This window comes from Neolamprologus multifasciatus, chromosome 5 (assembly GCF_963576455.1).
Source record: "Neolamprologus multifasciatus chromosome 5, fNeoMul1.2, whole genome shotgun sequence".
Lineage (NCBI taxonomy): Eukaryota > Metazoa > Chordata > Actinopteri > Cichliformes > Cichlidae > Neolamprologus > Neolamprologus multifasciatus.
Window position 1 is genome coordinate 4,590,754 of NC_140443.1, and position 13,841 is coordinate 4,604,594.

The 13,841-nt window shown below is 42.1% G+C and overlaps 1 protein-coding gene across 5 annotated transcripts in view; it reads right to left on the bottom strand.

The window, feature by feature from the left end:
• kif5ab (kinesin family member 5A, b) overlaps window positions 1-13,199 on the bottom strand; it is an 88,886-nt gene extending 75,687 nt beyond the window's left edge. The window contains exon 1 of one of the 5 annotated variants that reach the window (XM_085159486.1): window positions 12,593-13,199. In XM_085159486.1, the coding sequence (XP_085015612.1) occupies window positions 12,593-12,721 (129 nt within the window). In that variant the 5' untranslated portion in view covers window positions 12,722-13,199. The remainder of the gene's footprint in view (window positions 1-12,592) is intronic. The other 4 variants (XM_085159485.1, XM_085159484.1, XM_085159488.1 and 1 more) reach the window with 4 other exon arrangements.
• Between the last annotated feature and the right edge of the window lie 642 nt (window positions 13,200-13,841).

The window sequence follows — 13,841 nt, forward strand, 5'->3', positions numbered from 1 at the left end:
CAGAGGTAATCTGATTACTTTTGTCAGGTAATGAGTAAAGTAAGGGATTACTATTGCAAAAACGGTAATTAGATTACCGTTACTTTCCCGTAGGAACGCTGCGTTACTGCGTTACTAGAACCGTGATTTTTTTGTGAGAATGTCTCATGACAGTGACGTAAGCGAGTGCGACGTTCGTGACAACAGCTGTGTGCAGATCAACAATGGATCATATATCGAGTGCAGAGAGAGTATGAGCGTGCAGCGTTTAAAGCGTGGAAGTACTGACCTTACTTTGAGTTTGATTCCATAAAAAGTGACAAAAACATTAGTGTCCGTTGTGCGTGGGAAGAAAACTTCTTTTTAAAGCGAAAAAACCCCTAAACTTCCGAGCAAGCACCGAGTGCGCAACAACGTAATGGGAAATTCACAGAGAAACTGCCGTATCCTCCCACTGACCGCTGCCACCAGGGTAAACCTCCGCCTGCCATACTCCTGCTTTACAGGTGAAAATAGAGCAACAGGACCGCTAGTCTTTGATTTTATTTATTTTCTGCTGTGTTTTACTTGCATCTATTTGAAAGACTGAGTGTAAACACAAAAAAATAATTTATTTTATGTGCAGAAAATGGGTTTAAATGTTAAACAAATTTCTTCCAGTCAGAGAATGTTGCATATAATTTAATTTTTGCTTGATGCATAAAGTTAAAAAATTAAAACTAATAAAACAAGTTTTAAAAAGAGACTTTTCCATTTGATTACATTTTGTATGATGATTATGCAGAAAAAGTAGAATTGGGCTGAAAGATCTATCGCTTTATCACCTATTCAGGTTGTAAAGCGTGTTTTAAAAAAGTAACTAAGTAACTAAGTAATTAATTACTTTTGAAAATAAGTAATCAGTAAAGTAACCAGATTACTTTTTGGGGGAAGTAATCGGTAATTAGTTACTGATTACTTTTTTCAAGTAACTTGACCAACACTGGTGAGTTTCTAATGCCTCATATACTGTGTGAGAAGGTACTACACACAATATGCCCGGTTTATTGGTGTAAATAGGATCTACAAATAGGAAACTATATGACTGAGCTTTGAGAAACACTTCAAATGTCTTTTTCATAATGTGCTTATTTGTGCCTTGTCTGTGGTGTTCATGGCTAAGCTAAGCTCAGATTAATATAGAACATCATAAGGACATTAGCATGGCATTTATCTTGTCATCTCACCCTTTGCAAGAAGGCAAAGAAGCATGTTTCACCAAATATCAGGCTATTACGCTTAAAGTAAAAAGGGTAAATTGTCATTAGCAGTTCTACTGATGAAGAGCATGCAATAAAACATCAAAAGCCTCTAGAAAACAATTTTGTCAATTAAATGTTGACAAAGTTCCTGAATCCCTTTTTGTGTTGTTTAGAAAACACAAACGTCCCACCTGATAACACTTAATTATGTTTTTTCATGAGAGGCTTTATTTGTTTTTGCTATGTGCATCATGTTGCCTTAATGATTCCAGAAACTTCAAATAATTCAACCGTATTCTCTTTATTGAGCATAAAAAAAGCTCAAGCACACACTGAGGAGAGCCCTCAGCATTCTGTAAGTGCAAAGCACACAGAAAATTACATTTTGTTCAGATACTGCAAACAGTGCAGAGAGAGAAAGGAGAAAGGAGAGGGGGTAAGGAGCAAGGAGAAGAAAGGAAACACTTGGCAGAGATGACAAAGATGCCTCATCGTCTATGTGACACTGACTGCTCTAGCACTTGCCTGCGATGTCACATTTGATTGGCCCCCCTGCCTTCACACATTTTCCATTTATTGATGTTGTAGAATTATAAAAATCCTAGAAAACAGAAATGAGCCTTGAGGAAGAACTGAGTTGTCTAACACGAAGCGAGATCAGCCACGTCAGCCTGAAGCAAAGATTTTCAGTCACAGCCCGAGACAGTGTGAGTGCCCAGCTAATAGCTGCCCTCCCTCTCAAAGGGAATATTTGATGTCAAAAGGCATATCTAAGGTCTTGCGGCCTCACGCTTGTTATCTCCTTTTCAGCCAGCAGTCTCTTCCTTTCAGCTCTACCTGCGTACAAGTTAATGCAATCAAAATTAATTCACACAGGATACAGGATTACTCGTGACAGCAGCTTTGTCTCTGTCTACAGCACTTCAGCACACTGGGGGAAAAGCCAAACACATTTGGCATTTAATGCTGAAGAAATGTGTGGGCTTTTCTTTTCAGGCAGCAACTTTACCTTAAAACGCCCTGTGCCAAAGTGCCAATATAACTTAAGATGTGTAAAGTAATTCACGCAGCACCTTCTAACACTAAGGGAGCAGACAGCGCATCAGTTTATCACGTTTTTTAAAAGGAATATATGAAACGTTTTGAAAGGTGAAAAATATGTCACCCATAAAGTGGTTTATAGAAAGAAACCTTTCAACTGAGCCGTTGGTCCTTCTCTACGACCAGTGTTGGGAAGGTTACTTTTAAAATGTATTCCATTACAGATTACAGAATACATGCCCCAAAATGTATTCTGTAACGTATTCCGTTACGTTACTCAATGAGAGTAACGTATTCTGAATACTTTGGATTACTTAATATATTATCATGCTGTTTACAACTACATGAATGTACTATTGCTGTGATTTATTACTGTTACTGAAGGTCCGCGGCTCCGAACCGTAGTAAAGGGACCTCTGGCTAATATGGTGGGTTCGTGGGCTCGTAGCCGAAAACTAGCTTTAATAGCTTAATAGCTTACTTACAACTGGGCTCGTCAGGCTCTCTTCTTGGCTGCAGTGGTTATTATTATATTTACATGCTTCCAGCTCCCGTTTTTGCTCGATGACAGCTCGTACTTTTCCTTTTTCTCCCTCCCTCGCTCACAGACACATAACGTGTATGGCAGTCCATTCTCCCTGCAGCACGGACTACACTGCCCATGATGCTACATTCTTTAGAGCTATGCCTGTAGCATTCTGCCTATTAGCTTAGCACAACAACAACAGGCGCTCTCTCACCCAGGAAACACGCAGAGAGAGAGCGTCACCCTGTAACCATGGCAACCGTAACGCTGCCGCCTGGAACAACAGAACGTAGCTGTCAAACAAAACCCAAACAGTCCTGACCCGCGACAATATGAAACAGGGAAGTACCGCCGTGTAATCCATTTATTTCAACAAAGTAACTGTATTCTAAATACCACCTTTTTAAACGGTAACTGTAACGAATACAGTTACTCATATTTTGTATTTTAAATACGTAACGGCGGTACATGTATTCCGTTACTCCCCAACACTGACTACGACTAATTCAATTAGTACACAAACCTTCGAGCCAACTTTACTGGCTGATTTTAGCCAAGAAGTAATGCTCCAATGTAACGATAACGCAACCAGCTTACAACTCTAGGCCAAATTAAAATAGAGGCTTTGTGTGGTCCGGGGCCACGGTCTAGATTAAATGTGAGCCTCGACACTGTGACTGATCCTCCTTACAGCACGTTTCAAAGGAAGACGCTCACAGTACCCCACCAACCAGCCACAGCTCTGCACCACACCACTGGTTTAAGGCCCATTAATGTGGCCGAGAACGAATAAAAAATTAGACCATGAAGAAGATTCAGAAAAGTAGCACACATTTCAATCAGCTTCTGCTGCAAGCAATTAGACTGAACCAAACTAGGACTGAGCAATGATTTAAATTTCCTGTAAAAACAACACGATTATGGGGATTTTCACTGTAATTCTGCCACAACTAAAGACAGCACCATGCAGCGAGGTAATTTGGATAATAAAGACCTCCAGGAAGAAAAAAAGCGACTTTATTAAGATTTTGCATAAAATGAAATTAATGAGAAACTCCAGGAGATAAAAGAGGTAAGGTAAAAGAGCAAACCAAAATAAATAAAAAAGTTTGATATGATTATCGACGTACCTGCTGGGAGCCAAAACAAAAATTGCAGCGTGCTGCTTTAGCCTGCTTTTTAAAGTCTGAGCTGGAGCCAATCCTTGGCCATTCAAAGATTAAAATAAGCCTGATATTTATGTTTGCCAAGATTTTCCAAGTCTCTTTCATGTGATGTAGTTTAAATTAAGTACTAAAATCGGGATAAATTAGATTATCCACAGAAAAGAAAAATGTGCTTCAAAGCATGGCTCTCCTGGGAAATAATAAAAATAACTACTGGAGTACATGTCAGCATTCTTAAATGTCAGTTCGATTAACTGTGCTGAGTTTAACCAAAGGAAACAAAGTGTTGGGCATTGGATGGTTGGGATATTCCTTTTCTCTCCTTGGGATTTCCTTGCTTTCCTATTCCCAAGACAACAAAACACCAGGGGTGCTAGCACGTCCCGACACGTGCACGAGCATGTGCAGCTGGTTTACGAGGTACTGCCCCGCATACACTGAGGGCAGACACGCGGACTGGGCAGCATCCGGGGCAGGGCCGTGGCTAATGAGAAGAGGACGCTCCATTAACACTCCCCGGAGCTAAAAGCTTGGTAGTCACAACGCACTTGTGTCACAAAGGCAGGGGAATCATAAGGAAAGTGTTGATGAACTGGAAGAGCTTATCTAACCCTGACACACATGCACACTGAGTAAAAATAAAGACGAGCTGAAGCAACTGGAGTTAATATCCTGTTCAGCGTGGCTGCTGACTGAATTGATGTCAGTGTGATGTTAGGATTAAGGAAAAGATGAGAGGGCGTGCTGAGAGTCTTTATTGGTATGGGGTAGATAGTTGCACAAGTTAACTTTAATACAGTGATGATTTAAAGATTGATTTCTTTATTGAGGAAAGCAAAATAGATCTCAGGGAGCCCTTTTATCATTTTGTACCTCCTCACATTTCTAGGAGGGATAATGGGACGTAAACTCCACCAAAGTCAACAGATCCCTTAATATTTTGGCTCCTGACTGACGGGAGCTTCCCCTCTTGACGCTATTAAAACCTGCTAGAAGCCTCTGCCAAAATTAATGAGATGACAGATGAGCTGAGCTTTTTTCCTCTCTTCCTCAAACTGCTGCTGAGTCATGAGGAAATGAGCAGCGGAATCATTACACCATGAAATCCAGCCAGACAGAGAAAAACACTGTGAAGCGTTTATTGTGAAGGAGAATGACAGAAAGAACGAGAGAGGGAAGAAGCAGACGAGGTCTAATCCCGAGAGGTGGCTGCTGTCGCGCCGATATCCAACATGGAGAGAAGAGTCCAGATCTTGACCCCGCGCAGCGGTCCCATCACACTGCTAATTGGAAAGGGTGTGAGCTCTGCGCTGATAGAATTAGAGCGCCAAAGTGTGCGAGCGAAGGAAGAGCACACCTTAGATCACCACTTGTGATTCTGCTCGGTTTCCAGACAGTTAACGGTAATGCGAAAAAATATCCTTGAGAAGAAATGGTTCTGCTGGAGCTATAAATAACAGGTACAAGACGGGTAGATGACTTTACACAACGCCCGACATGCTCTGTCAACAGTTTGTTTCAACAGCAGCTGTTTCCCCTGCCTCTTTTCTACCTTGGCGCCTAATGAAGAAAAGGACAGGAGAAGGCGGGAGGATCGGCTCGCAGATGAGATTAAAGAAAAAGAGCCCATCAGAAATCAGAATCACAGACATCACACCAACTAGGAAGCTGCTGGTTAATAATCAGTTAGTTTTTAACCATGTTGCATCTATTCTCTGCAGCAGCACACCATTTGACCTTAATTTATTATCCATCCATCCATCCATCTTCATCCGCTTTATCTGAGGCCGTGTCGCGAGGGCAGCAGCCTAAGCAGAGAGGCCCAGACCTCCCTCTCCCCAGCCACCTCCTCCAGCTTATCCAGGGGAACACCAAGGCGCCCCGGGGCCTCCTCCCGGTGGGACATGCCCGGAACACCTCACCCAGGAGGCGCCCAGGAGGCATCCTTGTCAGATGCCCGAACCACCTCAGCTGGCTCCTTTCGATGTGGAGCAGCAGCTTCTCTACTCTGAACCCCTCCCGGATGGCCGAACTTCTCACCCTATCTCTAAGGGAGAGGCCAGCCACCCTTCGGAGGAAGCTCATTTCTGCCGCTTGTATCCGCGATCTCGTTCTTTCGGTCACTACCCACAGCTCGTGGCCATAGGTGAGGGTAGGGACGTAGATCGACCGGTAAATTGAGAGCTTCGCTTTTACACTCAGCTCCCTCTTCACCACGACGGGCCGGTGCAGCGTCCGCATTACTGCAGCTGCAGCACCAATCACCTTAATTTATTAGTAGCAGAAAAAGAAAAAGCTACCTCATGTGCCCACATGACATCTGAGAGCTGAAGTGCAGGGTACGCGCTCTCTGTGAGCTCTCTAAGACTGTTATAAGACCTCTAATCCGCTATTCTTCCCAAAAATGTAAACAAGGTGTTGCTTACTGTTATGAATACAGCAGCCGCTGCTATGCCTGTGGAAGTCTTGTAAAACACTTAAGGGAACAGCAGCCATGGAAGAATAATCCATGGGATATATAAATGCTGTGCAAAAAATAGAAAATCAATAGTTGTTTAGTCCACACATATTACTTGGCTTTACTAACGCGGGGGCGGAGAGCCACATCGTTGCTTTTCATTCATCCGTTACGGTCATGATGACATGGAGGTCAGCGTGGTGCTACGAAACTTGATATAATGAGTGTTTGAAACTCCGCTTATACACACACTCACAGAGAAACGTTTCTTGTTATTTGCTGTACTTTAGTCCAATCTAAATCAGTGTGGACCTGCACTGCGAGGCCGGCTCATTAAAATGTAACTCTAATGTTGGAAAGCAACGGACCGTGATAAAACAGGCCCACAGGTATGGAAACACAATGACCTCTAGTTTGTGAGACACTGAAGGGTAGATCCATGGTGGAGGCTTTTCCTCTGGCTTCGTTGTAATACTTAGAAATGGGAAAGGACCTAATAATCTTTGTTGATACGTTCTTTCATCCTCTCTTACCCCCTCAGGTTAAACTCAGCGTTCGGCTAAAAATAATCACAGGGAAAGCAAACGAAATTGAAAATATTTTGGTTTCTGGACAAAGGGAATGAAAGTGAGAGTGCTTATCCCGCAGACTCTAGAAGATGAACACAGCCGCTGGTGAAGCCAAAGCAGAAGCTCCTTGAGATCCAATACAACTGAGTATCACTGGGTGATGGCTCCACAAAAAATAAATGTGTCTGCAACAGACGCCCATCCAAAAAAACGATCTTCTCGGGTGAATTCTTGGTTAGTGGTGATTTTAAAACAATTTCATCACTAAAAAGAACTAAAAGGACAACATAAAAACCCCAAGATGCTCTCCAATGCATCCATCCATGTGTGTAAATGTTAGGTAGAAAGCACTTACAAAGCAAAGAAGAGAGTGCTTGTGTGAATATGTGAATGTTTCATGTTGTATAAAGCACCAGAGTAGAAAAGTGCTATATATTTACCGTTCTCCAGTCACTCTACCCTCTCCAAATATATTCACTTATATCTCCAAAAACCAAGATGGTGACGGCCCCCACTGGCAACACTGTCCTGTGTTGGTAACAATGTAATAGGGTTGCAGAAAAGCTGGTGCCAACCCCTGGACAGATCAGAGTCAGGGCCAACATAGAGACAGGCAACAGTTTACACTCTTACACAATCTAATACTTATTTGTCTTTCCTACACAGGTTTGCTCTTAAAGTTAACTCCATTCTGGGAGAGTGAATCTTGAGCTGCTTCAGCTCAGCTCTGCTGAGAATCTTTAAAGCGATGGTTGGGACTTCCAGTCAATCAATCAATCAATTAATTAATTAAACAGATTATTATGGATTTGAAAATCTTTCTTGGTTTTCATATGTACCTATTTTCAGTGATATCAACTTTAATTGCATTTTTCAAGTTACCTATATGTGACTACAGCATAATAAAACTGGAAATTCTGTTTTTGGTTTGCCAAACCATATTTTTAACGCCCCCCTCGGCTCATGCGCTAATCACATGAGCCAAGGTGTGAAAAAGGGTGCGGGTGATTATCAGCAGAGGTTTCAGGTGAAACTATTGTGAGACCCAATCATGTGACTTACTTATCACTTTCATAAGCTATAAATGATCTTAAAGCTTCACCGTTACATTACAATAACAATAATTACAGCAATAATTATAGTAATTTAGCAAATGTGGCATGCTTATAGAAATTAGAAATATCCTGTCTCAGAGTGACGCTGAAAAACTAGTTCATGCATTTATTACTTCCAGGCTGGACGACTGTAATTCATTATTATCAGGAAGTCCTAAAAACTCACTGAAAAGCCTTCAGCTAATCCAAAATGCTGCAGCAAGAGTCCTGACAGGGACTAGAAAGAGAGAGCAGATTGTTCCTGTTCTGGCTTCCCTTCACTGGCTTCCTGTTAAATCCAGAATTGAATTCAAAATCCTGCTCCTCACATACAAGGTCTTAAATAATCAGGCCTCATCTTATCTTAATGACCTTGTAGTACCATATCACCCTATTAGAGCACTTCGCTCTCGCTCTGCAGGCCTACTTGTTGTTCCTAGAGTATTTAAAAGTAGAATGGGAGGGAGAGCCTTCAGTTTTCAGGCCCCTCTTCTGTGGAACCAGCTTCCAGTTTGGATTCAGGAGACAGACACTATCTCTACTTTTAAGATTAGGCTTAAAACTTTCCTTTTTGCTAAAGCATATAGTTAGGGCTGGACCAGGTGACCCTGAATCCTCCCTTAGTTATGCTGCAATAGACGTAGATTCCCATGATGCATTGAGTTTTTCCTTTCCAGTCACCTTTCTCACTCACTATGTATTAACAGACCTCTCTGTGTTGAATCATATCTGTTATTAACCTCTGTCTCTCTTCCACAGCATGTCTTTTATCCTGTCTTCCTTCTCTCACCCCAACCAATCACAGCAGATGGCCCCGCCCCTCCCTGAGCCTGGTTCTGCTGGAGGTTTCTTCCTGTTAAAAGGGAGTTTTTCCTTCCCACTGTCGCCAAAGTGCTTGCTCATAGGGGGTCATATGATTGTTGGGTTTTTCTCTGTATCTATGAAGCGCCTTGAGGCGACTTTTGTTGTGATTTGGCGCTATATAAATAAAATTGAATTGAATTTGAATTGAATTATAATAGTTCTTACATTTTTCATAAGCATCTTAATTCAGAACTTCTTATCACACGCTGCTCCTGCTATGATTCATATATGAATATGATACAATTTTAGTATGCCTATGCAATATCTACATGTTACTACTGGACAGCAAGAAAGAAAAAATTCCATATCTTTTCGCCCCCAAAGCTGCAACCATCACTTATTTATTCATAGACCCGAAAGCGTGATTCACCATCACAGTTTTTTTTGACTACCCGAAGATTAGGACGGACAATCTGGCCTTTATGATGCTGCATTATTGCAGGCAGTGAAATACTCAGACAGCTGTGTCACTCCACTGTGGAGCAAACACAAAGGCCATTGGTTGGGGCAGTACAGCCAGAGTGATTATTACTGTCACCCAGCCACAGAGTGCTGCGTAGCTCCACAGGTGGCTGCAAATCTGACGGTGAAAAAAAACAGACATTAATAAAAAACTATGAATAATAAACACATTCATTTTGGGGTCACACAGAGGAGATAATGTGCCATACTGCCGTTGTTATCATTTTAGCCTGATGACGATAACGTCTGAAAGTGCTTTGAGGAACTGATAAGAAGGCTGACTGGAGTTTTGATGTATGATCTGTGATAAACGATCGCATTGTTCTTCTGCTAGTTTTAGGTTTTATTTAACCACTTTGCTCTGCACTCTTTCAGCTTTTAAACTCTCTCTGCCTGTGTTAGTGAGACGAACAACGCAATCAAAGAAACACACTGCACTCCTGTTCTGCTGCTGCACCACACTTCAGATAAATTACACCGATTCCTCGCCTCTGATGTCAAACGGATGGGCCTATATCTTCTATAACAGCAGGGAAGCCATCAAACACGAGGTTCAATTAAAGCCCCGAGTTCTCAAGGTGAAAGGCATCTTGCCCAACACCTAGCTGCACACAGACACAATTAGCATAGAATAATTATTACTGTCACGCAGCCAGTGGTTTCAACAACTTTAACAGCGGAAGCCAAACATCATTTATGAAAGATAAGCTGATGTTTGATGAGAAAAAAAAACACTTTTTTCTTCCTTGAAGTGAACAGTTCATAAGCTACAGAGTCCTGCTTCGGTTCAAATGAATCGATGAAAACTTCTTTTTTCATTTCTTACTGGTTCTGAACTTCTCGCTGCTAAAGTGCGCACTGATGTGAACGTGTCAAAGTTCTCATCATTAAATTTGATCCTGGAGTCTTGCTTTGTTTGTTCTTTTGCACAGAAGTTTTTTCTGCACTTCACCAACACAAACTGTTTGAAAGTGCCAGAGATGTTCCCTACTATATCAATTCACAGTGTACCGACAGGCCATCTCCTTCAATTTTTAATCTCTCCGGGTTCCCCCTTGTCTGCCATCCAGGTGCAGTCAAACCATCACTCTACAGCCTAAATCATTGCCTCTGTCAGTTAACAAGTTGTGGGAAGGAGTCATCCTCGAACAGACAAATGAAGGGCCATCACCACTGCCCGGATGCGAATTGTTTTTATTAGCCGACAAAATGTGGGTGCTTAGCTGTCACTACAGGGTTCTCGCAGCAGGTCTGCTTTCCTGTCGTCCTGATATTTTAAATCCTGATGCAATCTGACGGCCGGGGCATTTCAACTCACAGGAGACATATACTTTTTTTAACAGCTTCTTCTGAGATACTACAGGGACACACACTGAAAACATTTATGCACCAAAAGCCACTTACATTCATGCATTTCATTCACAAAGATGAAAACTTCACACATGGTGTACTGACTGCGATTGAGGGGCGGTTGGTGCATGAAATGAGTGGAAATATAGGCAGAAAACTGCACTGTTCTGCCACAAATACTGCAACAACAGCAGGCTCTCACCATAGTGACGGAGTACAGTTCAACTTAAGTGGGCAACATGATGCTACCTCATTTCCTCAAACCTTATATTTCAACCTTTGTCATCTATATGCTAATAAGAAGCATGCGTTGCTTCTTTTCAATATTAAATAGCCTAAATGGAGCTAAAGTACTGCCCTTTCATTTCAAAAGACATACAGTCATTTAACATATTTGTGAATTTTAAAACCGAAACACGGCCTTTCACATGTCTTCATCGTCTGAATGAACATCTGAATTATGTGTTTATTATTCTGCTGTCTTCCAACCCAACCCAAACACATTTAAATACAATTGTCAAGTCTGATGCTTGAATTATATGATTTCAAGCTGCTATAATGCCAACCTGCCATCATCAAAAAGCATCAAAATAATGTGATAACAAGCATTCGTTCTTCTCGAGATGTCCTGCTGCTGCAACCCAGAAAGAAAGACATTCCTGCAAGAAAGTCGCGCCGGGATGTCAACCCTAATAAAGATATCTTGCATTTTAATCCGTGTGTATATGTATATGTGTGTGTGTGGCAACAGAGTGGGCAGACAGGGATTTTCTGGCACTTAAAGTCAACCTTCGGGCCAAATGGGTGTGGATTTCACTCTCTCCATCTCTGTGTGTCTGTTCACGTGTGCATTCTGGTGGAGAGTGCGCTCCACTAGAATGTGGGTGTTAGGAGTGAAAAATGAATGTCTGTGTCCATATTTAATTATAGGCGTGCATTTATGCATCTATGTGTGTGTATGTTTGTGCACGATAGCCTCGGCCCAGATGTGCTCTACACAAAAAGACCAATCGCATTTAGAAGACTCTAATTTTCCTCGTGCATGCCAGCGATTGTGCAATGCTGTCAGTGGTGGAGGGATCCCAGTCGCAATAGTAAACACACCCTTACATACAAATCCATAAGTCAAATAAATATTTTATGCTTTGGTTCATTATATTGCTACTCCAAGGCCATGACAGTAATCATCAGCTTCTATTAAGTTTGCCTTGAAAGAAAATCCATTCACTGAACAGAATCAACCCCAGATCATAATTAAGGCTCTCATTAGGGTTGCACCACCTGATCATTCAACAGTGCTCTAACAGCTGACTACAAGATGCATAAACAAGGAGATCAATCAGTACTGCATAATTTTTCTGAGCGGGGAAACACACCAAATGTCAGCAGATCAATACAGGAGAAGGAGCAAATAATGAACTTGCTTTGGATCACAAAGGTGGGGTCAAGATTCAGAGGTATTTCTGAAAATGGTTTTAATCACAAGGCTGGCAAAGCTCTCTGCTTTGTGGAGTTTAGTAATCCTGAAGAAAGGTGATGCTGGGGAATGGCTCTTCATCATTTTGATCTTGGGCTTAGGCTAATGACAGATTTTGGAAAGCCTTGTTTCCCACTAACAGCAGCATCACACACTTGGTTAATGCTGCAGGCTAATCGCAGTATCGATATTATTGACAGAGGCTATACTTAGTTTGATCCCTGTCAGAAGCCTCTAAGCTTCCAGTCTTCAGTCTGGCCGCTTGCCTATCAGATGTGTGAGTAAGATAATAAGTGTAACCCCTAGCGTTCATCAAGTGCACGGAGATGTGGCAGAATGGAAGGAAGGTGGGGAAAAAAACTTACCCCGAGGATGACAGTGTCTTCTCCTTGAAATATTGGGATGAACTTATCTCCGCGGATAATTTCGGACTGGTTCAGTGGACGAAATCGACATAACACCTTGATATTGCATTCACCGTTCGCATCGGCCATTGTGAAAATAAAATGTGTGGTTTAGCTTCCAAAGAGATAAAGAGGAGTTTAAAAAATAAAAATAATAGCCTGATTTAAAAAGAAAAAAGCCCCTGTGCAACCTTTTCTCCTAAAGCACCTGCACGCAAACTGGAACCACCGGATATAGCCACATGCAAAGCGAGACTGGCAGGCGAAGCATTTGGAGTTTGGGGTTGCAAAATATTAAAAGAAATGTAAAATAAAAGCAAAACAGAAGCAGCTCCTGGGTGTTTATTAAATTGCCCTCAAATCAAAGCTGAGCTGCATCTCGGCGGTGGAGAACATATGGAGAGTTGTAAATGGGGAGTAGAGTCCAAACCGGTCCGGTCGGTCTGGATAGGCTGCAGGCTTCTCAGAGGCATGCCTTGCATCACTGTCAGCCCTGCTCTCTCACTGTGGGCGGGGCGTGGTAGCGACTCAAATCCTCTCTCATCAGCACCGCGGGCAGAGGGACCGAAGAGCAGGGAGGAGCGCTCCAACTCTGTTATATATACATGAATTAGCCTCCATGGAAACTTCTTCAATGTTTCAGATGCAGCAGCTGTTGCAAAAGTACGAAGTATTTCTGGCATTTACGGAGGCATTTCTGAAAACAGTAGTTTGTAAGGAGCGGGTCTAGGGCTGCACCAGTCTGGTCGTCATGGCAATGCTGTTTTGCATGAGAGGGTAGTCATGTGGGAACTAAAGGGTTCATAATTTCCCCCCAGAGGCTTTCCAGTCTTAAGCAGCGCACTGTGAAGTTAACGAGAAGCCTTTGACACAAAACTAAAAGTCGGAATGATCAGATTCGCATATATGAGTAAACGGGTGAGATGTTATTTTGGGGGGAGTTCCCGCAGTGCACGTCTTGTATCAGACCCCCATTGGTAAATGCACATGTCTTTCAAACTCCGTGCCCTCAGGCTTGCAACAGACTTTTTTGGTATGCTTATTAAAATTCATGAAAATCGAAATAACCCAGACATCATGATCAGAGGGTGTTTTTTTTTTTTTTTAATTTTATATAAGATATTCAAGAGCCAAACGGGAACTTATACAGCTGTCTTAGCAAGCCAATTACCCCTCATGACGAGTGAGCATCTTTCTGTGTGCATTAATT